Source organism: Penaeus monodon, chromosome 6 (assembly GCF_015228065.2).
Source record: "Penaeus monodon isolate SGIC_2016 chromosome 6, NSTDA_Pmon_1, whole genome shotgun sequence".
Taxonomy (NCBI): domain Eukaryota; kingdom Metazoa; phylum Arthropoda; class Malacostraca; order Decapoda; family Penaeidae; genus Penaeus; species Penaeus monodon.
Genome location: NC_051391.1, coordinates 39890042 through 39915041, shown reverse-complemented (window position 1 = coordinate 39915041; position 25000 = coordinate 39890042). Strand labels below are relative to the sequence as shown.

The window sequence follows — 25000 nt, the reverse complement described above, 5'->3', positions numbered from 1 at the left end:
CCTTCCCCCTTCTCTCTCTCTTCTCTCTTTCTCTTTTCCCTCTCCTCTTTCTTTCTCCCCTTTTTCTCTCTCTCCCCTCTCTCTCTCTTCTTTCTCTCTCTCTCTCTCTTTTCCCCTTCTATCTCTCTCTCCCCTTCCCCTTTCTCCCTTTTTCTTTTTCTCTCTCTCTTTCTCTCTCTCTCTCTCTTTTCTCTTTTCTCTCTCTCTCCCCCTCTCTTCTCTTTCCCCTTTCTCTCTTTTCCTTCCACTTCCCCTACTCTCTCTCTTTCTCTCTGTCTCTCTCCTCCCCTTTCTTCTTCTTTCTTTTTTCCTCTCCCTTCTCTACTTTTTTTTCTATTCTTTATTTTCTTCTCTCTTTTTCTTTCTCTCTCTTCTCTCTTTCTCCCCTCTCTTCTCTCTCTCCCCTCCCCTTTTTCCCCTTTTTCCTCCTCTCCCCTCTCCCTTTCCTTTTTTTTCCTCTCTCTCTCTCTTCCTCTTTTTTCTCTATTTCTCTTTTTTCTTTCTCTCTTCTCTCTCTTTCTTTTCTTTCTCCTCTCTCTTTCTTTCTCTTTCTCCTCTCTCTCTTTTTTTTCTCCCTTTTCTCTCTCTTTCTTTTTTCTTCTCTCCTCTCTCTCTTTCCCTTTTTCTCTCTCCCTCTCTCCTCTCCTCCCCTCTCTCCCCTCTCCCTTTTTTTCTCTTTCTCTTTTTCCCCCTCACTTTCTTTCTCTTCTCTCTCTCTTTCTCTTCTCTCTCTCTCTCTCTCTCTCTCTTCTCTCCTTTTTCCTTTTTCTCCCCTCTCTCTCTCTTCCCTTTTCTCTCTTCCCCTTTTCCCCCTTCTCTCTCTCTCCTCCCTTTTTTCCTCTCTCCCCTTTTTTTCTCTCTCCCTTTTCTCTTTTCTTCCTCTCTCTTTCTTTCCCCTTTTTCTCTCTCTCTTTCTTTTCTTCTCTCTCTCACTCTTTTTTTTCTCTTTTCTCTCTCCTCTTTCTTTCTCCTTTTCTTCCCCTCTCTTCTTTTCCCCTTTTCTTTCTCTCTCTTTCTCTCTTTCTCTTTTCTCTCTCCCTCTCTCTTTCTCTTCTCTCTGTCCCTCTCCTTTCCCCTTCTTCTTCCCTCCTCTTTCTCTTTTCTCTGTTCCCCCTTCCCCTCCCCTATTCCCTCCTCCCCCCCTCCCCTCTCTCCCCTTCTCTCTCTCTCTCTCTCTCTTTTCTCCTTTTCTCCCCTCTCTCTCTTTACGCGCCTCCGGCCTGTACGTGGGTTACGGTCGGCCTCTCACCCGAGGGGGGGGCGGTTCGCGCCCCGACCAGGGGCAAGAAGTTTTCAACTTTTCGCCCGGGGTTTCGGGGTGGTGGGCACCGAAACGCATCAAATGACACACGGGGCAAAAAACAAACGACAGTACAGACAGTATGTCCCCACCCCAAAAATAAACCATTGTAACCCCCTGGAATCAAAAACCAAAATTTTAAAAAAAAAAAACCCCTCCCCCCTCTTTCTCTCCTCTTCTCTCTGTCTGCCCCCCCCCTTCTCTCCTCTCTCTCTCTTCTCTCTTTTCTCTCTCTCTCGTCTTTCTTCCCTCTCTCTATCTTCCCCTCTCTCTCTCTCTTTTCCCCTCCTCTCTCCGTCCTTCTCTGTTTTTCCGGGCCTTCTTTCTCTTTTCTTTTTTTCTCTGTTGTCCTCTTTCTTTTCTCTTTGTCTGTCTGTCTTTCTCTCTCTCTCTCTCCTCTCCTCCCCTCTCTCTCCTTCTCTTCTCTCTCTCTCTCTCCTTCTCTCTCTCCCCCCCCTTCCCCTCTCTCTCTCTCTCTCCTAAATTTACTCCCTCTTCTATTTTTCCCCTTCCCTTTTTTCTTTACTAAACCCTTTCCCCTCTTCCCTTTCCCCCTCCCTTCTCCCTTCTCTTCCCCATGCTCCCTTTGATTATGGAAGAAACAGGGGCAAAAAATTTTAATTAAATATGATATTTATTGAAGTTAAGTTATTTCATACTGGATTTTTAAAATTTTATAATATGCCCATTAAATCTTATAATTTTGGGGAAACATGATGATATCATTGCCTATGAAATATTTTTTTTTATAGCATGTGATTTTTTTTTCTTCTTTTTTAATTTAACTATGAATATTGCCAGACCCTTAAAGGGTTTATCAGTTATTAAAAAAAAAAGGGGTTTACAATTTCATGGGATTTAAATTTTTAAAATCTGACAAGTTGGCAAAACACATAAATCCTTTTAAATTTACTTTATTTTGTTTTATTTAAATCAGTGATAGCATAAGGCAGAAAATCTCTTTGCTGCCTGAAAATGTAATATGTGCAAAACATTATATCCCTATGTAAAGAAAGGTACAAATATCTATATTCTATCAAAAAAAAACTGTAATATCAAGGAACAACATCCTTGTAACAAGAGACAACATATTACGTACTGTATTACAGTAATACTGCAATTCCTACTTGAAATCCAGTAATAAACATATAAGTATTTCATGAAAAAAGTCAGTTTTAAATTAACAATGTATCTGATTCTGTATAGCTTTATTTGATATTCACATTAATACATTCCATCCCCTTCGCAATGCAATGATGCCCTGATGATACCCAATCACCTTGGTGCAAAAAGAGAAAAATTTTCTTGTGCCATCAGCAAAAAAATTTGTCTCTGATACAACCAACTAGTGAGCATACACCTGGTGGGCCAATTCAAGGCCTCAATGGGAAATCATACTCCAGGTTCTACATTTACAAAAAAATCAGAAAAATTGGTGAAACAAGTGGGAATAGGCTCATAACCAAATCTGTATGCTTTAGAATGTTTGCAATGCTTTATTAATAGTATTGTGTAATACCAAAGTGTTTAAAAAGAAAACATTCTATCATATATGTATACTTTTGATAATTTCTTAAAACAACAATAGTGGTCTTTATACTATGTTTGTGTTCATGCTTTTAAAATATATTTTATCATATCTGTTTTAGACTAAATACTTAAACTTCTATAAAACAATATCTAAGGAGCATGGAAATGGAAATACATTACAAAAAAAAAAAAAAAATTATACAAGTATGAATTTCTAATTCCAAGGTGGGTCACATCACAAAATAAAATGATATATCATGACCCATCAGTTGGTCACATTGCACAGAATGAGTTCATTAATTCATAACATTGTGCTGTAGGAACCTGTTAACATAAACACAGTATGCTTGTTTTCTTTTATTTACAAAATTGACCTGGAAAATAAATCATTATAAACAAAAACTGCGACTTCTATTATCAAATCATTTACATTATGAAACCAAAATAATCAATAAAATTCAGAGTATAATATCATCATATCTACATTTTAAAATATTTATGCAATTCTACACAATTACTTGGTCTCTTATGTTTTGTGATGCAAATTTATCTTCTCTAACAACAGAGCTCCTAGCCCCTGAACATCATCACCACAACTTTCCACTTCCAAACTAGTGATATACCTGATATCCCAACCTAACTGCTCTAGGAGACGGAATTTTAGCCTAAAAAGGCCAACTGGATCTGAAGTTCCATTCAATAATGATGGTAAATCTAAAACTTCAACTACAATGTTTTTATTATCCTGAATATCTCTAATTTTAGACAGCTGTTGAAAAATATGTATTTGCTGTGTATCTTCATATGTACCACTATCAGAATCTTCACTTTTCAGTTGGTTAAAATCTGTAGTCAGACTCGCATAATTTATATAAGGTATTGGGAACTGGAGTCTCAACACTGTTCTTCCAACAACTGAATTAATCCACTTAGCCCCTTCACTTAACTTCTTAATATGTGGGCGGTACTGGATTTCATCTGCAAGAGTTCTACTCGGTATTTCAAACTTCTCCACTGCAGGTGGTTCCATTCTCAGTGTAGGTACTTCTGTCTTCAGGCATTCATGTAATATAAGCAATCTGGATAGCTGCTTACTCTTTTGATGCCCTGTATCAATAAAGGAAAATTGTACATGATATATGTATTACAATATATATCATAAAAAAGTTCTATCAGATGGATATGAAAACTTATTTGAAAACTGACATCCAGATCTCAAATCAATAGAAACACTAGTTTTCAAATAAATATTATTACATAATATAAAACATCTAACCTCAATCCTTAAATATTAATAAACATGCATAAATGCCATCTAACCTTTCAGTCCTTGAATCATTTCTGGCTTGAATGCTTCTTTAATCAATGCTTCTGGATAATGCTGGAGGATTGCCATGGAGAAGAGAGCATCTGACAGGAAGTATGGTGATCTAGCAACTTCCCCTTTATGAATGAACTCCATGAAAGATTCATCAAACACCTCTAATGTTTGAGTACTACATTTATGACCTACATGACTAAAACACCAAAGCACCCTTGTAAGGTCCCTCATCCTTAACTCATGTGTGTCAGCTCTAATGAGTTTAAGAACCTGATTTTCTAGTTTATCAAAGAGTTCTTCATTATAAACATTACAATTAGAGAACATTGCCAAGATGTGTGAAACAATCTGAGCATTCAGAATCCTTTCATCACAACTCATCACAAAAGATTTGACAGCAGACAAAAGATCATCATCATGGAATCTTGCCACACGGATGAGTTTGATCATAGAAACAAGGCCATAAGTTTCAATATCTGTAAGCAATACAGATTCTTTTATTTTATATTTCATAAGATCTGCAACTTTTTTAACAAAGGCTGATGTTCTCTCAAGCTTGACATTGGATTTGAATATGCCAGCCACTGCTATTCCAAGATCTCCGAATGTCAGATCAGCCAAATGTTTATCCAGTTTCTCAATTATCAGCAGAACAAATTCTTTTGACAACTTCCTTTTCTTGCCAAGACCTATGTAATGCAAAATTTGAACTAAATGATGAGGATGAGCTGTGTCTACATTAGCTTCAAACAGTGATAAAAAAGTGTCATATTCTCTTTTCCTGTAAATTCTGTTACCATGCAGAATCAAGAGGATATCAAACAGTCTGAGACTCTCAGGAAGATCACTTGCTAAGGATCTTTTTAAACATTCTTCATCAATTCCTTTTACAAGATACTGTAAATATCCACTTTTCTCAAATTCTAATTCCTTTAACATGTAGGCTAAATTTTTCAGTTCATTTTCTGTCATCCAAGGAAAGCTTTGTAAAATCTTGTGTTTTGCCTCAGACATCAATGACTTGTTTGATATTATATCTTGGGATAAAAAACGTCCAGATGAAGCATATAACGAGAACAAATGAAGAACATCTGATGTTTTAACATCAGGATTATGAGCTATGACAAGTAACATCTGCTTGATAGCTTGACTGGTTTCTGAAGAGTTTTGTTCATTTTTTTCCTTAGTAAGGGCAGTGGTATATTTATCACTAATTCTCATATATTCCAATATTTTGAAGCTCAGGGTATCTTCTTCAACAAATGGGACATGAGAATGTCTGATGCCATAACAGCGATGCAAGTCCAGATGCTGCACAAAGGACACAGGTCTGGGAATAACTTTGTTATTTTGTATGCAATTTATCAAGTACACAACCTTACAAGACTGTAATCTTCTTAGACTTTTCAACATGGTTACTTATATCAAATCTGTGTTGTAGATCAACTTTTTCACCCGTTCTCTGTTTCGTATTTTTTACCTGAAAGTAGAAGATCTTATGAATATTAGAGTATACTTAAAAAAGCATAAACAAAAATGACATGAACCTAAACCTTGCCATGCAGGTTACACAGCAGAACTCAAAATAAATACAATCTAAGCAAAGGAAAAGCTTACATCAACTCTAAGGTCTGCCAATGTGAAGATGTGACAAATAGAAAAATACATCTTGATTTAAAACAGAGTATATTGAATGTAGAAGACACAACCTTTGTTAAATTTTAACAAAAAACATTGCAAATAATGTAGCAAAGCTGATTATCCTCTGCAAAGTAAAATTAAATTATTAAAAAGAAATTAAGTAAAAAAATTGAGAAAAGGAGCTAATAGAAGTAGAGAGAAAAAAGATAAAAGTAAAATGAAAGAGGAAAGACAAAAGGGCAAGAATATCATATATTATCAAGTATGTCTAATATAAACTGGTAGAGTGTAAAAGTCCTTGCTGAAACCTCACATTACATAGTAAGTCAACCAGAAATTCAACAAACAAACACACACACACACACACACACACACACACACACACACACACACACACACACACACACACACACACACACACACACACACACACACACACACACACACACACACACACACACACACACACACACACACACACACACACACACACACACACACAAGGAGAGTGCAGTGAAGCACAGCTGTTATTGAATATTAAGTAAATGAATAAGTAAAAAATTGAAAAAGATAGTAAGGCTTTGTGAGGCAGGACATTTCTGTCTCTGTTTTTGTCTCTCTTTCAGTTAGTCAGTCTGTTTGTCTTTTTCTTTATTTTGCCAGTTTCCTATAAATCTATTCGATACATAATCATTTCCATGGCTTGGTCAGTGTCTGTCATCTTTTCAGATTCAGTTAGTAGTAGTTATGAATTGTGTAATGGTGCCAACAGCTATAGAACCAGAAATTATATAGAAGGATTCCAATTTACTGATATGAAACATTGCAGCATATTAGGAAAACTCTATGAAAATTACCAAATAATCCATGATTTGAAAAAAGAAAAATCTGTAGCTAATGTTGTGCATTGTATCTATGTACAGTATGGAAGGAGTGCTGGTGTTGCCGGGATGAGACAAAATCCAGTTTAATTCAAAACCATAATTTTCAAATTACTTCCTAACCCCAGAAGTATCCCTTGCTTCAAAAATTCTCTGACTTGCCTAGGTTCTATCATCCCAGAACATACAAAGAATTGTAGCAAAAGTAATTGGTAATTGGGACAGCAAGTACTCCAGTTCTTTCATGGAGGTTCCGCAGTAAATGTCACCCCCTAATATAGGTATTAGAGGGCGAGAGAAATCCACTAGTACCACTATCATTATGATCAAGCAACCAAAATATTCTGAATATTTACTAAATTAGCCAGTGGGATATTAAAAAAAATAAATAAATAAAATAATTATATTTATGGTAACATAATGCAATGTCTATTGACTAGTTTTACGGGAATTCTGGCCGCTCATAAGGAGTCACAGGGGGGTACTGCCCCTTCCATTAGACAATATAGTGACTGATTTGGTACTGTAATTACAGAAGAGTTTGGGAATTCCACACTGTGCATGCATGACTAGAACTCTTGGAAAAATATCACATTATGATACGTATACATTGTCAAAGAAAAGAAAAGAAAAACTATTTTTATTTATTTATTTATTTATTTTTTATTTATTTATTTATTTATTCATTATTATTATTTTTTTTTTTTTTTTTACATGTGACCTCTTATCATGTATCTCCATTATTTTTTATTTGTGCACCTTTTGCCAAAGATGAAAATTTTCTCAGCTTGTCATGGTAACCATTCCATACATTTTTCCTGTTTTCTTTCATTCTTTCTTTTTCCTTTTTTTAATTTAAATTTTGATTGTCTTCCACTCAAATATTTTCCAGTAGGGATGTGTCCTTCTCCAGTAACACTATGAATATCTGCTTTGTTACAATGAAATTACAGGAGTTAATTTGACTTTTACAAGAAAAAAAATCGTTCAAAGAATATAACTGGTGTAATAACGAAAACTGACCTGTTTATACTGTATCTCTTAAAATGCTCTGTTCATTATATATTTTTCCTTCAACTCATAAAAAAAAAGTTAATTGCTGTTTACACCGATTATATTAATTTTACAATAAAACAGGAATAAATCTACTGAATCATTATTCAACTAATAATTCTGAGTCACTGATATCGTTATACTACTATCGCATAATACAATGTTACTGTAATATTAGCGTAAAGAATTTTACCCGACAGAATTGAGAAACGCCGGGCCTTTTCGTGCAGTTTTGTTTACATTAAACAGCTGATTTCATCGTTCATAATAACTATGGGTTACGTTGTGAATTTCTTATGTCATATATATTTACAGCAAGTGTATACTGGATAAGGATCCAGTTTCATCCTTATGATTAAATCAATTCATTTTTTTATATATATTTTTTTTATTCTCATAAGCCCTAAATATTGCTAATTATTAGTAGTAGTTGTAACAATGAACCGTATACACAACACTGACTTATAAATATCGTGAGCACTAGTCGAATATACTGTTACGCCGGCCGCCTCGTCTCTCTGCTACCAACACAAGGCAGGCTAGGCAGACGGCGTGTTATCCACAGGGTCGTGAACACTGAACAGCTCCAAGAGGCACCGAGCACCAGCGTCCCAGAACACCACTAGGGGAAACGCCAAGTGGCGAGGCAGGGCACGAAGTAAACACAAAATGACAGTCTTTCCTTTATTTACACAAGTTATTTACCCGTACACTTTTCTATACGCACAATACAGGGGGGAAACCAGCATGTCACACAGCACAATACAGCTTATAACAGGGCAACACAAAGTTATATATCAGGTCACAAGGGCACACACGAGGTCTTCACAGGAGCAGCACCCAACTGCGTCTCTCGGCTTGTTCCTCCGCTCACAGCCAGCTGCGTCATGTTTGCCCAGGTCCCTTCATGTTAACACATGCCCAGGTCATCCTTTCATGTTAACACATGTTTCGCACAGAGACAAAGACCCACTGGCGTAGCACTATCCCCCCCTATCAAGCAGACGACCCGTCTGCTCTGACATACCTAAACCTGAAACAAACTACAGAAAATTTAAATAAAATTAGTCCTCAAGAACAAACAAAATTCTTTCAAAACTAAAGTAACCGTAATTGAAAATTAGTTCTCAGAAACACAAAAATCTTTCATCCAGCGCGGCTTTCTTCGCTCTCGCTGGGGTCCCTCTGGAGGTGTGGGCGGCGGTAGATTGGCAGTGGCACCCAAAGGGGTATCTCCTGCCCCAAGACCTGGCTCATGGTCACCATTGACGTCTGTTGCACTCACATCGCCCTCACAGTCCAAATGCTCGTCCTCATCTCGGTCAGCGTCTGCCACGTCCTCATCGCCGCTACTGGGGCTAGCGTCATCTTTTTCTCCATGGCCCCAGGAGTAGCTTCCTGGCCCACGGTAACGCCACAGCCGGTGCGCCAAGTCCTCGAGGAAGTCAGGCAACGGCCCCACACCAACCAACTCCTCGCTCCCCGACGACTCTTCTGGACGCTCCACTTCCTCACAAGTGCCCAGCTTTGCACCAGCTGGCACCTTCTGGGCCTTATCGGAGAAGTTGGCTACCAACACTGTAACTAACCCCTCCCCTGGTCCAACAAGGCTCCGCCCAACCGCTATGCCATCAGCCAGCTGCAGGTTTTGGATGGGCTCCACGAGGCCCTCTACTCCACGTATCACTCTTGACAGTCGACACCGGATTCTAGACTCTGTCCTGGGGGCAAGGTGCAGTCGCTCAGCCGTAACTACCTCTGCACAGCCAACCTCTGGAAGCAAGGGCAACATCTTCACCGTGCACCCACCAGCTTCCGTCCAAGGTCGACACACGCCTTACTCTGCGTCAGGTAGTAAAGGGCCCAGCAAGCAGTGCTCGTCCAGATCGGCCCACATACACCGGCAGCCGCTGCACCGTGCTGCCCTCGCCAATACGAGCCTCCACTGGCCCCTTGAGCTGCACACAATGCCCCGTGACACCACACAGTCTCTGTGGTGCGTCTGGAAGTCGCATAGTGGCCAACATATCAGGCCGCACTAGGGTCTTCTCAGCCCCAGTGTCCACTGTCAGGCGGCATGGCTTCCCATCTACTGTGCCCTCCACCTGCATCGTGCTGATTCGACGGCAGCTTACCCAAGTCGGGGCCCGGGAACCGAGGACGGCTGGGTTTCGGCCCCCTTCTCCAGCCTGTCCGAGTTCTCCTCCTGCACCACTTCCTTAGCCTTAGGACATGCACTCGGATGGTGACCATTCCTGCCAGTCCTTGCAGCACTACTGGAAGGCATCAGAATCCCCCGGGTTTGGAGAGGACGTGTTCTTCCGCTCCCTCGACCACCGACTACGTCTGTCCCCTTTTTTACCGCAGCCCCAACACAAGCCTTGGAAAGTGCTAGGGCTCACCTTCCTCAATGCTATCTTCTCCACTTTAGCCTTCTGGCCCCGGAGGACATGGCGGGGATGAACAGCTGGCCCTAGGCCACTGGTTGCCTTCAGGAAGGCCTCGAACTCCAAGGCCCTCGCCAGCGCCACCTGCAGGTCCTCAGGGTGTGCCTGCTTGACGTAGATTTGCAGCTGCTGGTCCTGAAAAAGCGTCAACAAAAAAATCGCGAGCCAGGACCAACGATCATCTCTTCCGCAGCCGCAGGGTACGACCTCCTACCAGCGCCTCCACATCCTGCGCCAGCTGGGACAGTGTCTCGCCACGCTCACGAGTCCGCTTCTTCAAGCGGGCCCGATTACCTCGGCCTGGTGGTGGTGCCCAAAAACGGCGTTTCAAAGCCCCCGCCACGCTGGTGTAAGAGGCATGTTGGGATGGCGGCAGATGGCCAACACTTCCACCGGGGGGCCCCCTTTAGCGCTGTTACCAGCTGCAGGGCCTTCTCTTCCGGCTCCTGCCTGGGCAGATGCCAGCATTTAAAATTTGGGGCAAACATATGCCTCCCGTCCACCCTTCTCGTCGTAAATCAGCTGGCTTACGCTTCACAGAATGTCTGGAGGACGAGGGGCTGCAGGGTGGGAACGCGTGCCGTGAACTAACACACCGGGGGGGAGGGAGGGAACGAGGGTGGTTGACCGGGTCCGAGTTGCCGCCACCTATATCCAAGGGAGCGGTTCCGAGGGTCCCCAGCCTTTTGCAGCGACCACTGGCTGCGACACGACGCTGCGAGGCCCGGGGGTTTCCTGCCACGGAGCCCAGGCAGACCCCAGTAAATCGACACTCTGGCATCTATTGCCAGAACCTCGTCGGGCCCTTTTCTGCTTGCAACGTTACTACCTCGTGACGCCCCTTTCCTCCTTCACTTCCCCCCTCAGGGCCCTGAACCCCGCCCTTCAGAGTCTGCACCTCCTCCATCAGTTCACTCTTTACGCTGTTGCAGGCCTTGTCGGTGTACTGCTGAGTTTTCCATCTTCACAGATGCAAGATTGCTCTGTAGCACCTCAACAAATCGGCAGAGCTGTTCCTCTGCCTTCCTTGCCTGCATCTCGACGAGATGGTGCGCCTGCTCGTGTTTCCCTCTGTGCTTGCTCTTCTGCCCTTTGTGCCATTTTCCCCCCTATACCGGCCGCATGGCAGTGATCAGGTCCATCTGGCTCGGCTTCACCTCATTCGTGCTGCCTCAGTCATAGCCTCCTCTCCCTCATGGCTGCCGCCATCTTTGGGGGAACATGATAAAAACGGCGCTTCACTGATCAAATATCACAAATCCCACTCCTGACAACGATTGGTTACGCCGACCGCCTCGTCTCTCTCTGCCAACAACACAAGGCAGGCTAGGCAGACGGCGTGTTATCCACAGGGTCGTGAACACTGAACAGCTCCAAGAGGCACCGAACACCACAGCGTCCCAGAACACCAGGAGAGGAAACGCCAAGTGGCGAGGCAGGGCACAAAGTAAAAAAACAAAAATGACAGTCTTTCCTTTATTTACACAAGTTATTTACCGTACACTTTTCTATACGCACAATACAGGGGGGGAAAACCCGCATGTCACACAGCACAATACAGGGTTATAACAGGGCAACACAAAGTTATATATCAGGTCACAAGGGCAAAACACGAGGTTCTTCACAGGAGCAGCACCCAACTGCGTCTCTCGGCTTGTACCTCCGCTCCTCCGCCCACAGCCAGCTGCGTCATGTTTGCCCAGGTCCCTTCATGTTAACACATGCCCAGGTCATCCTTTTCATGTTAACACATGTTTCGCACAGAGACAAAGACCCACTGGCGTAGTAATACATACGGAAAAACACACGCACCCGTACAGACACGTGCTTGCGTACGCACGTACGTACGTGCGTGCGTGCGTGCGTGCTGTGTGTGTGTGTGTGTGTGTGTGTGTGTGTGTGTGTGTGTGTGTGTGTTTGTGTGTGTGTGTGTGTGTGTGTGTGTGTGTTTGTGTGTGTGTGTGTGTTTGTGTGTGTGTGTGTGTGTGCGTGTGCGTGTAGGTGTGGGTGTGTGTGATACACCCTGTCAGGGATCCGGTGAGGTGAGGAAGCTTTGTCAACCTACAGTGCCTGACATGGTGAGTATATAGCAGACCCCTAAAAGCCATGAAATAAACCAACAGACCAAGGCCTCCCAATTCCTCGTTTTTCTGGCAGTGGGCATGATGACGACAGAGCATCACGCCCACAGAATCATAAGGTTCCGATAGGCTGCCACTGGTATTTGAGAATCTGCACATGTGATACCGGATCACATGTACGACAAAATCCGGGACCCCATGGACAAAATTAATTTTAACACAACTATAATCTGTGAAAACAACAAAGAGCGAAGGTTGCCTTGCACCCAGTAAGTTCAACCTTATCCTAGGCAGTGATACCTACACAGAAATTTGGCTTTGTAGCACACAAATGCTTTACTTCAACGTCAGTAGCTTCATGATTGTGTTGCATAAGGTGGCTTAACTTGTCATGAAAATAAACAGCAAGTACCAACCCAACGTAATCAGCTTATCTGTCAACAGCCAGTCACAACGATGAGGATGTGGACCTCACCTACATGTACATCTCCAGTCTCGTCAGCTACAACCTGGTCCATAATGGGTAACAGCCATAGTTAAAGCAAATAAATGTGTTAAACACCAAAGGTTATATCGCACCATGATGAAGTATACTAGCAAAAATCTTTAGGAATGAATTGATTAGGGTAAGGTTAGAGGTTGAAGAAAAGACCATGCAAAATTGATTGAAGCGAGGGATGATCCCCTACATTAGGCCTCAGTCTCCGTCTCCTAACCGCCCCCCCACACATACACGGCAAAAACGAGCAAGGGATGTGGGGGGGAACATGGTTCACAAGATTATCATGGGCAACGCAAAGTAGTCCTGCACTTGCTCGTTCAAAATCCGTGTACTTTCTTACTAACTCACGAGCACGATGTGTTATCGATAATTTGAAAGAATTCCAGCTCAGGGGTCATTTCAGGATTTTCAAGGGAGACAATGGTGGTAGATGACTGAAGCAAACAATTTTGAAATTAGTTATTCTAGGGGCATTGTTAAGCTGTAACATAGGAGTAATATAGTAAAAAAAAGGGGGGGGGGCAATGCTACCCCCCCCAAAAAAAAAGTCCCGCAGATTCGAAACATTGAAATCAACATCAAACGGTCTCATATCGTACATAACCACTCTGTCAGTATAGTCTAAAGATCAAGCGAATTGCATTCGGTTGGGCAGCCTTTGGCAAGGCGGACATCATAAGTCGAGAGGCGAATAAAGCTGTCAAAAGAAAGCTGCTGAATGAATGTACATTGTCACGCCTGACATAAACAAGCGCACAGTACACCGAGATGCTTGTAGTTACCCAACGCAAAATATGAATGCCATGTTGGGCATCACCATCCACACTGCAAGCACAGCATTTGCACCGGACAGTAAATAGATGCCAATGGCATCAACACATTAAAAAGGGGAAACAGATGGACAGAATACATGGCATGATTCCAAGATAAGCAGGGGGCCATCATAGGAACATGATGAACCTCAAGGGAGCTGAGTATGCCGAGAACCTTACCTAAAGCCTGCCTTGCACAATGCGGGACTTCGGACTGTAAAGAACTTTCTGATAAATTGCAAAAAACAGCCATTGGAATTAATGTATCACCACTAACGAGGACACGTCATTCAAACATGTAGAACCTGGACTTTCGTACTTTATTTTGCAACTTGAACTACACGAAACATTAACCTGCACTTAGTGTGGATTACTTGTCCACTTACAAAAATGGTGTGGCAGAAAAGAAAAGAAAAAAAAAAGAAAATGCTGTTACTTAACACACAGTAACAAATTGTGCACTGGAATCTGCGTATAGCTCCAGGCACAGCACTTCCATTCACTGATATCTGATATCACTTTTTTTCGAAAAGCAAGTACAAAGGACCATTTCAGTTATTAAACCATGACTATAAGCCTGCTCATATATATTTTTTAGATTTCAACATACAGATTATGAGAAATTAAATAATAAACCTTTCCTATGAAACAATAAACTTCATCTTTAATATAACAGGCTTTTAAAGAAAACAAAAGGGTTCTTTCCTCTCTACTACAAGCGAGATAACTATATGACTTGAATTAGGCATCTTGTAACTTCTGGAAAGTTTGCTGATGACCTAACATGTCTTCTTGCAAGGATTTATTCTCTTCCTCGGTGTGTCCGATCTTGACGTTCACTTCACATCTGTAATTACATAATGGTATTGAATATGTTATCCATCATTTACAGGACTAATTAACACGCGCGTGCGCATACACCTACAAGCACATTTCCTTGCATTATACGTGGACAGTTCAACTTTCAAATTTTGTAGAAATCAAAAATATACTTACATCAAGTCGGGCAAATAATCAAGAGGAAGGTCCATACCAGGAGCACGTGATAGGTTTTCAGCATATGTCTCCAGCTCTGTTACTTCTTTCTGTAGTTCTTTCGCGTGTTCCCCCGTCAGAATCTCAGCGGGCGCTTCCTCATCCTAAGTTCAAAAAGAGTATAAGATTAAAAATTTGATGATAGCGAAAGTTTACAATATAGTGAGAAGTGTTACTAAAATCCAGCAGTTAAATTGGAAGAGAAAATCTCCACAAATTTTATTACGCTGTAAGACGAGATCGGAAAAGTATTACCGAGTATCTCAGAGATGTTCAATTACAAGGTTAAGCATCATTCAAAGTAATTATTATTCATCAACCGATATTAGATGACTAATTAACAAAATCAGCAAACAGAACAGGCAAGAAAATTAAAAACATCAAGTAAAATTGAACAAACTGAAGCACTGATAATGTTGGTTCTTATTACCTGTGACAATGAATGTCAAGAGAATTTACGGACACCTATATCATGTATTATGATGGATTAACACTTGCGCAACACAAAAGGATAGGAATTAATCTTTTACAAACCTAATCGGAATGTTGGAAGGGATCAGTAAGAACAATAGAATTCTGAATCATTGGAAGAATTTTGTAGCATTAGAAAAAAAAAAAAAAAAAAAAAAAAAAATCCAGTATTAAGGTTTCGGCCAGATCTCAAATGTGCATGCGCAACGGCAGCACCCAGGATTAAATTTAATTCACCTCTGGACCTGGTTTTACTTTTGAGCTCAAAGATTAATCCTGCACATGCGCAGAATGAGCTTGTTCATCACACCAATCATTTACTGATACGAAAACTTCTGCAAATATAAACTAATATTACGAGTATCATTTCAGCTGTCTATAATATTTATAGGCTATTTGAAGCCATTTTATAATTTTATTTGTACTGACACATACATATCAGCATATAATACTAGGTATATGTGTGGGTGTGTATGTATATATATATATATATATATATATATATATATATATATATATATATATATATATATATATACATTATTATACATTAGCGTAAAATATGAAGCTTGTAGAGGGTGAATGCTAATTGCCATTAAACAGATACTAGCTTTTACATGTAAAACAGCAGATTTACTTATAACTGCATTGGCTCGTGCGCCTGGCAGTGTGTCTTGCATTTCTTGTGCAAGTACTGTGGATCTGGATTAACTTTAATTAGGAATAAACTTTTATGACGCATACAGAAAATGCCTTATCTTCATGTTTTTCCTACCTTATCCAAAAGCTGCAAAGACTGGAACCTTCTGACGAGATCTCTGCTCTTGCTCTCGTATTCAGCACTGCAATGGATGTTACACATCTATTTATTACCATATTATTTTTATTCACAAAAATAGAGTAGCTTGAAAGACAGGGCGTTTCAAATTCATTTAAGACTCATACTGCCTGCATGCTTTAATGCCGACATCTGATATTTGGTGATGGTTTGTTAGATCTCCATAATCCTTCGTAAATGTTAAAGAGAATCACCGACAAAAAAAAAACGCCATCATATGAATTCAGGGAAATTTTCCGCAATTTTATTCATAATACAATCGAGTGATAAGAAGACCATGATCTAAAAAAAAATATGGGTATGGAGGATAAACATATTTGCACTTGAAAGTGCGCCGGACATTCGATTTGCAGAAACACTTTTGTTCAATCTATCTTGTTCACATCTGAATGACCAAATGGCATGTGTAATAGTGAGGTAAGACTTTTTTTGTAATTTTACACAATCGCATAACGATTTTGGTATCGGTGAACTCCTCTCACCCTCCAGTACACATATGTAGGAATTGTGCCACAGAACTCCCCTAAATCCCCTTGTTCTTGGCCCCCATAGCAGGGGAGGGCATGAGAGGTACCAGGGAAACTGCGGGGTAAATTATGAATAATATTCACAGAATTAGTCATTAAATTGTCTAAGGCAGGGGGTTTTGTCCCCTGCGACCCCAAATGGAGTCAATAGCCCCACAGCCCCCGCCCAGGAAAACAATCCTCCGCGTATTCACGGCAGGAAAGAGCGTCGGACAGACTCGGCGTCGGGCGCTCCCGCATGTTGGTCGTACGCTCCAAGGTCTCTATATAAGTACTTATATGCAGCCCCATAGGATGAGGGGGGGGGGTCGCATGGGGCGCATCCCCCCTGCATTAGACCATATAGTGACTGATACTGTGTATATTATTCATATTTTACCCTCCAGTTTCCTTGGTACCTTACATCTGTGCAAGGTGATGATAAATTACTCAACATGTCATACAAGACGGTATCTGTTGGATGCCACGTTCTCCTTGGCAAGGTAAAGTGGCCATGCTGGCTGAGATGTATTTTCATTAATGACAACTCGGGCTTTCTAAAAATTCCACACCCTCCCCCTCCCTGCCCCGTTTAAGAACCAATACTATTAATTGTCGTTTATTCATATATAACAAGCGCAACACGTGGCCCAAAGAAAGAGGGAAACTGTAAAATACGAGAGGAAACGACGGATACTTACACCCTGTGCGTAATCTGCTCTTGGATGGAAACGGTGAGGGCGCGAATGGAATCGAGCTGAGACTTGCAGGCTTTCAGCTGTTGGTTGAGTTCCTTCACAGTCTCCAGGTGGAACTTCTCACGCTCCTTTTCTTCTAAGTCTTTGCCTGGAAAAAACATTTTTGAGGATGGTTAAGTAGTTTAAGCTTCCAACTGGATTCTAAATCGTACTAAGTATGATTTAGATTATATTTACATTTTATTTCTGAAAGTAAACTGTAGGAGAGCAATAGATATCGTAATCATTGAAACCATGGATACAAATAACAATAACTGTTGATACCCTGAAATCACTTGAATATGAAATACTCAAAAGCAAAGGCTATTGAAAAATTGTAATTTAGTCCAACCTCGAAGTGTATGTAGTTCAGCATTCAGCTCAGCAGTCATGGTTCTCTTGTTTTCTAAGACTGCCTGTAATTCATTCTGTCGAGTCACAGCTGCTTTTACCTGTCGCTTCTGAAAAATAATATATCCAGTAGTTTTGAGTACGTATTCACTTTCAAACCATATGTTGCACCAGTTAAGATTAAAGTAGGATTCCACTGTTAATTGTTGGTTGCTGCTTAATGTAAATGATGTAATTTGTGTATATCATTTCCAGATTGTTCAGATTAAGTTTTCATTGTTAAGTCTGTTGCTAACAATAAACTCCTAGCTTGTATGAAGTTAACGCTGTTTACCAGTTTTTACATGCCCAGATTAGTGTGTTGGATCACTTGGTGTTTATTTACATTTCTTTTTATAATCTCCAGTATGAAGTTGATAAAGAATGCACTAAACATATAAACCGTATGTGGTTGTTTACGGTACACTTCACGCTGCTGGATCTCAAAAGCTGTAGGCATCCTCGGAAAATATGACAGTAACGATGGTAAATATTTCATAATCATCAAGGGGGGGGGAGAGGCGAGATGCATTGATGCCAAACATAAGTCATAAAGTTGACTGTCAGTAATATCGCTTAAACTGATAAACAAATGTGACACTTTAAAAATAAAATGTAGGCCTACAAGCGGCAAAATTGGTCAAATAAGGGGTTGTCACAACGCCTACAATATACATACTAGGATAACTACTAAAACTCTACGCTTACAATTGTAAGGTATGAATAGCTACTAAAGAAAAAACAAAACAAAAAATCATCAACAGCACGCAGGAAAAGAACTGAAATACTCACAACACATGCTAATTCTGTCCCATAATCGCTCACAGTATTCTGAAATTCATCCATGCGAACAGAAGGCGGTGTTGGTTTATTCTCTGCCATAACTATTTGCTGTCAAGGAACAGAATATCCAACTGGTAGGAAATATTGGTACTATTGCGATTCTGCAGCGAAGTGAACGAGCGTGTCCGCGGAAAATGGCTGAGTAAATCCCGGGTAAAATGTTTTATTATTCGAGTTTTTATTCATCTTCAGATATTGTAAACTTCATCAAAATTTATACTATTGTTTTCTAGATGCATTTATTTTGCTCTCAGTTCAACTTTTTTAATAACGAAAATCTCAGTATTTTGACAACTGCCATTTATTTATTTATCTATTATTATTATTATTAGTAGTAGTATATATATATATATATATATATATATATATATATATATATTTATATATATATTTGTATATATATATAATTTTTTTTATTTTTTTTTAGCATTTGCTTGCTTGCTTGCTTGAGATTTGCGAAGTTCTGGCTTCGCCCGGGCCTTTCACTTATGGCCCGGCACGATTATTTAAATCTAAGCTGTAGTTTATCACTGTCTAAAGTGTCATGGGAAATATTGCAGAAAATGTCATAGCTAATCAATTCAAATAGTGAGACCAGTAAACTATTGGCAAAGATTGATGCGCCTGCTTTCTTATACATATATTGCTAAAACTTGATAGAATGTCTGTTTTCGAACTTGAGACATGTTTGGGAATAATGGCTCCAAAATATGATCATTATCGTGGATCTTACATTGATATTTGTTGCTGCTTTCTTTTTATAGTTACTATAGGCTGTTTCTTAGTGTTGTTTTATTGTTATATTGTCTTTGCCACTATTATACGATTACCATACAAGCAGCTTCCACTATAGGATGCAATCATATACAGGTCAAAGAAGGCGATCTCGAAAGCACATTATCAACAGAATATGAAAGCAAGAAAGGAGTCTGGTTCATGTCAAAAACCCATCCTTTATTTTCCAAGTACCCATCTCTTATCAGTTTTCGAAGACGACTATAAAGCTAAGGGGAAGTATCATGGAGAAAATGCGAAATCTAACAGCGTTCCGTCTCTGGAAAGGAAAAACTGGCAAATTAACTCTAACACTAAAATACTCTTGATTCGTCTCTTTTTTTATCAGCTGACACATAGTACTTGTGTTTATACATGCCCGGATTTCTTTGAACTCATACATACAATAGTTATTACTTTTATTTACCACATACACATACGCACACGTACATACACACACGCACACGCACACGCACACGTACACGCACGCACACACACATACACACATACAAATACACATACACATACACATACACATGCACATGCACATGCACATACACACATACACACACACACACACACACACACACACACACACACACACACACACACACATATATATATATATATATATATATATATATATATATATATATATATATATATATTTATTTATTTATTATATATATGTATATATATATATATATATATATATATATATATATTGGTGTGTGTGTGTGTTGTGTGTGTGTGCGTGTGTGTGTACATACATATGTATATACTTACATACTTATACATATGCTAATACATATTCATATACATGTATGTGTGTTATTACTTCGTTGTTTCAGTGCGGGAGAAGAGCTAATCTGAGATGGCCACGTCTTGCTATATTTAAATTATTGTATAACTTTTTAAATTGATGCACAAATTATTTGGAAGAGTGTACCATTTTAAAATTATAGTCATCTTTGTCTAACTTCACTTTTCCTGTAACATAGTTGAACGTCATAAATATGTCACCCCTTGTTCTTTTTTCTTCCAAAGTAGTAAGTTCTAATCTCTGTAGTCTTTCTTTGTAGCCTATATATCTTTGAATAGGTGCCCTTCTTGTAACTGATCTTTGAACTTTTTCTAAATTTTCTAAAAATCATTTTTTTGAGTGTGGATTCCGGATTCCATATCACTGCACCATACCATGTGTGTGTGTGTGTGTGTGTGTGTGTGTGTGTGTGTGTGTGTGTGTGTGTGTGTGTGTGTGTGTGTGTGTGTGTGTGGTGTGTGTGTGTGAGAGAGAGAGAGAGAGAGAGAGAGAGAGAGAGAGAGAGAGAGAGAGAGAGAGAGAGAGACAGAGAGAGACAGAGACAGAGAGAGAGAGAGAATTTTCTTTATATTCTTTCGACTCGAATGTACCCCATATATATAGTATGAGGTAGTGTTTATATATAGTAAATTGACAAGATTCAATTCATATTTTAGTCTTCGAGAAATAAGAAATATGTGATTTCTTATATTTCATTTTCTCAAAATCATATATTTTGTCATACTTGAATGAAAACAATCAGCTGTGTTTACATGTTGGCGTGACCGTCGCGCGGCCTGCGAATAGGATTATGGGAACCCATTATCATAGAATTCTACAGATATTTCCTAAAGGTTACAGTCTTGCCTTTGCCTATGGATCGGGTGTCTTCAAGCAGATCGGACATAAGAGTGTTAGGGTAAGTGTCTAAAGCCCCTAAATGTGTATTCCGGCAGTAAAGGTCGGCAGACAGACACAGGCCCACTAATGTTAACTGTTTTGCATAGAAGTCAGTTATTGTATGAATTAGTATATTCTATTGGTGTAATTATATTGGTTGAGGACTAGCCCTTTCTTCTCAAGGTTAATCAACTAAAGGCTTTATAGAATTGTTTTGATATAAACGTTTATTTGATGAAATTATCTTGGTAAGTCTACTAGAGTCCCTGTTAGAGATACTAACGATATTAGAGGTGACTATTTTTTATGCACTGTCCATTTGATAAGTTCCTAGAATAGGTCTGCATCTTAAAACCCATCAAATTTGGGTAAATTTGGAAATGTCACCTAACTTTGATTTCCAGGTGAAAATTGTTTTTCTGAAGACTCTTGTGTTTTGGCAGGATAGAGCCCAGGCAAATATCTGGATCTTACACCAGTAATCTTTCTTAACAGGACTAATAAATCTGCAATATCCAGCTTGCAAGTTGTCAAAATCCTCATCATCACAGTTGGCTGGAATTGCAACCACTGTCTACCATTTTTGTTTTATTGCCATGATATTTTGTATGTTAAAGGCAAAACAGCACCTTATACACAACCTAACCATGATGGAACTGATTTGAACTTCAACCGACTTCCCTTGGGTTCAGCTTCTATTGACACATTGTTATCTGTAGCAAATCTAATTGGCTCTATTAACAAGTTGTTAATGTCTATTGTCATGTCACAGCCAAGTATGATTCCCATTGGTTCATTTAATTTTACTCACTATGGTTTTGCTATGGTTCTGATCATTATGTCATTGTTTCCTAGATTTCCTATGATTTTCTCTTGGTCCTGGAATAATAAGGATTATGGAGTGCCTGAAAATTTAGAGTTTTGCAATCTCACTCTTACTCTTGTTATTAGGTTGCAAGGGAAGTGCTATAGATGAAAGTGTCTTAGAATGTTACATTCTACCAGATGGATTCTTAATTTTTGGTATTAGGCATTATTTCCAATAATACTCATGTTTGTTATTGGTGGACTCCTTTTGATGTCTGCTAACATCATCTAGCAGTAACAGATAAGCACAGTATGAACAGTCAGTGACTTTTGTACCTTTCAATCCAGTCGGTTTGTGATATAATTCACAGGGCATTTAATAATTTTATGTTAGTGGATATGATACAAAAAATGTAGAATCTGACAATGCCATCTGATAGAACATAACTTTTTCACATAAATATTCCATTTTTGACATGCACAATTTTATGGGAACAATGAAAAAGAACAATGGATAGTGGTCACAAATCCTGCCAACAGTAAATACAAGGATCCTGATGACTCGTAGGTTGGCCATTGCTGATTCATTGGTCAAGGTAAGAAATTATTATTGTGAGATCAAAATATCTGTCCAGGCTCTATCCTGCTGGAACATACAAGGTGAAGATTTTGCAGACTAGGCAGGGGGGTAAGGGGGGCAGTAGCCATCCCTGAAAGGGGGTTAGGGGGCAAAGCCCTCTATTTACTATGAATGTGCTTCACAGTAACTAAATTACTAAAAGTTTTACTTGAATCATTCACTTTTAACTTGCAGTTTCCCTGATCCCTCCCCAGCTATCAAGACTGATATTGTAGCTGTGCTTTTTTTTGCAGTGGAATTGAGTTCTTTCAGAAAAAATCATAGTTTTCACCCAAGAATTGGTGTTAGACATCATTTCCAAATTTAGCCCATTTTTTGTGTGTGTGATATTCATAAGGCATGTCTTCATTTTCTACAAAAAGGTATCATTACCATATAATACACATTCCCCTAGGATTCTTCATGCCCTCCTTCCTATCAGATCTAGTATTGTGACTATTGCTGCCTAGCACTAACTAAAACTACTACAGATGTACACTGGATTTTAAGGTTCAAACTGGTCCAAGGTAGTGATGGTGTTGGTCCAATACTTAGGGAGAAAATGAAATGGTAAATGTTTACAAGATACTTGTAGTGGCTTTTCACACAAGATCTGTTTTATGATTATACTTTGGTTTATGCAGGCAAAACTGCTGTATCTGCACATGATTATGTTTTATTTATGATAAAGAAAAAGATTGATAATCTTTAGTGAAGATGTGCATTATATATAATTTTTTAAACTCAGTTTACTTTGTACAACCTATATTAGCTTTATGGTAAGATGTGTGTGCAAAGGCTCAAAGAGTCTTAAACTTGGTGATAGAAAGTTCTGAACCAAAACATCGAAGGAGTTTGAGATATTCACAGTCATTACTCCAGCTGATTCATGAAAGAAATTATTATTAGCAAAAATATTGGGCTAATGAACAAGATTATATATATTTGAGGAATCTCATTGAAATTGTTATTTTTAATTTTTATGATTTATTATTTTTTAATAGAAAAATTAACATTTTGATACTGAATTTGAACAGTTCTTTATTCGTACAGATATGATCCAATGATCCAACTGTAAACTTGCAAGTGCATGTTTGGTTTGTATGGAAGATATTCTTTGCATACAGCACAAAAGCATTTGGGAGAAAAAATTCACAGTTATTGCATACTTGTCATTCTTTGATTTTTGTATCAACATTGGATTATATTTTAATCTGTAGTTTGATTTTTATTGCCATGAATATTCAAGATTCATAAGAAGAACTGATGAGTTTTTTCCCCCCATTTTACAGTTAGCAGAATGCAGCTGAAGTTCTGGAGTAGAGGATTTATCATCTGGAAATAGCAATAGAAAAAAAAGAAAGATCATCATTTATGCTTAGGAATCAATACATATAATAGTTGAAAAGCATATAGAAATATAGTAGTGATAAGATCAGGAGAAGTGAGTAGTGATAAGATCAGGAGAAGTGAGTAGTGATAAGATCAGGAGAAGTTATTGCAGACATAATTATGTCACTTTATAGGAGAAATGCAAATGGGGGCTTGAATACACCAGGGGGTACCCGTGTACGACAGGCCTTTAAAAGTCCATTTAGAGGAAACATATCCTCAGAAGCCAGTTCAAATCAACATATATCACCAGAAAATTCCTCCAAAGACTTGAGGACCTCTTGCAGTGCCTTGGAATGCAAAGAGAATTCCCAAATGCAAAATGATAGAGGAAAAGGATCAGCCCACTTAACTCCAAGGAGACATGTATTATCAAAGTCACACATAGCCAGGAGAACATCCCAGCAAGGTTTCAGTGCACCATTCCGAAGCCCAAGCAGGAACACAGGCCAAGATCAAGCACAAGGTTCACTGGATGAGCAACTAGCCACACTTAAGAAGCAAGAATTAGAATTAGATAATGAAATTACTTCCCTTGAAGAACTGGGGCTGAAGACTGAAGAACTACAAGTACATATAAAGAATTTACATCGCTACAATGAAATTAAGGATGCTGCTCAGTTGGTCATGGGTCGATTAGCAGAACTGGAGGGAGTTACAGTGAAAGAAATGCATGAAAAATATGAGATATCCAGTTCTGAATAAATGTGTAAAATTGGTGACCATGTATTTTTTCCACAAGGATGACTATATGATGAAACAGATGAATAAAATTAGTAATACAATTAATTTCTCATTCAGTGTATTGTAATTGAAAGGTAGATATCATGAGACAAGATTTCGAATAATGAATTCTTTCAGTTTGCAGCAAAGGAAAGTATGTTAAGAAAAAGAGAATAATGTGTTTTTGCATATTATATATGATTACATTTGCTTTGTAGATTCTTTGTAGTTCTTTCTCAAATGTTCGGTATTTTTCTTTCTTTTTCTATTCTCATACAAATGAAAATTGTACCATATATTTTGTCCTAATGTATATGAGATGAAATTTACAAAACTAGAGCTAGATGAGAAGTGTGTATTTTTATAATGAATATGAAATTAACTAAATGTTGTCTTATTGACCTAGTCAGTGTACTATGTTGATATAACAAAATATTTAAAGTTTCACTTTCAAGTTCTAAGAGCTGTAGATAAAAAAAGAAAAAGAAAAAGTAGAGTCCATGAATTTAAAGCTTGACCATTTGGTCAAATATAACCATGAGACAATGTCATGTATCATTCGTCTCAATCTTTGCATAGCTCTGCTCAGTCACAA

At 39.1% G+C, this 25000-nt stretch overlaps 3 protein-coding genes across 4 annotated transcripts in view; 1 reads left to right on the top strand and 2 right to left on the bottom strand.

Moving 5' to 3' along the window:
• Positions 1 to 2491: 2491 nt before the first annotated feature.
• Positions 2492 to 8279, bottom strand: LOC119574460. Of its 2 annotated transcripts, none has more exons than XM_037921691.1 (3): positions 8189 to 8279; positions 4151 to 5631; positions 2492 to 3937 (listed from the first exon to the last, which is right to left on the bottom strand). In XM_037921691.1, the coding sequence occupies exons 2-3, from the start codon at positions 5562 to 5564 to the stop codon at positions 3357 to 3359; spliced, it is 1995 nt and encodes a 664-aa protein (XP_037777619.1). In that variant the 5' UTR covers positions 5565 to 5631; positions 8189 to 8279; the 3' UTR covers positions 2492 to 3356. The 2 variants fall into 2 exon arrangements, with proteins under 2 accessions (XP_037777619.1, XP_037777618.1); XM_037921690.1 differs by lacking the exon at positions 8189 to 8279 and adding an exon at positions 7920 to 7997.
• A 5591-nt stretch (positions 8280 to 13870) lies between these two features.
• Positions 13871 to 18535, bottom strand: LOC119573788. Its single transcript, XM_037920891.1, has 6 exons — positions 18338 to 18535; positions 17508 to 17616; positions 17120 to 17264; positions 15850 to 15916; positions 14565 to 14707; positions 13871 to 14415 (listed from the first exon to the last, which is right to left on the bottom strand). Exons 1-6 carry the CDS (start codon positions 18425 to 18427, stop codon positions 14310 to 14312), a joined length of 660 nt encoding a protein of 219 aa, XP_037776819.1. The 5' UTR covers positions 18428 to 18535; the 3' UTR covers positions 13871 to 14309.
• A 2181-nt stretch (positions 18536 to 20716) lies between these two features.
• The window catches only part of LOC119574459 (phosphatidate cytidylyltransferase, mitochondrial-like), a 15955-nt gene continuing 11671 nt past the window's right edge, over positions 20717 to 25000 (top strand). The window contains exon 1 of the mRNA XM_037921689.1: positions 20717 to 20883. Within this exon, the coding sequence (XP_037777617.1) occupies positions 20776 to 20883 (108 nt within the window). The 5' untranslated portion in view covers positions 20717 to 20775. The remainder of the gene's footprint in view (positions 20884 to 25000) is intronic.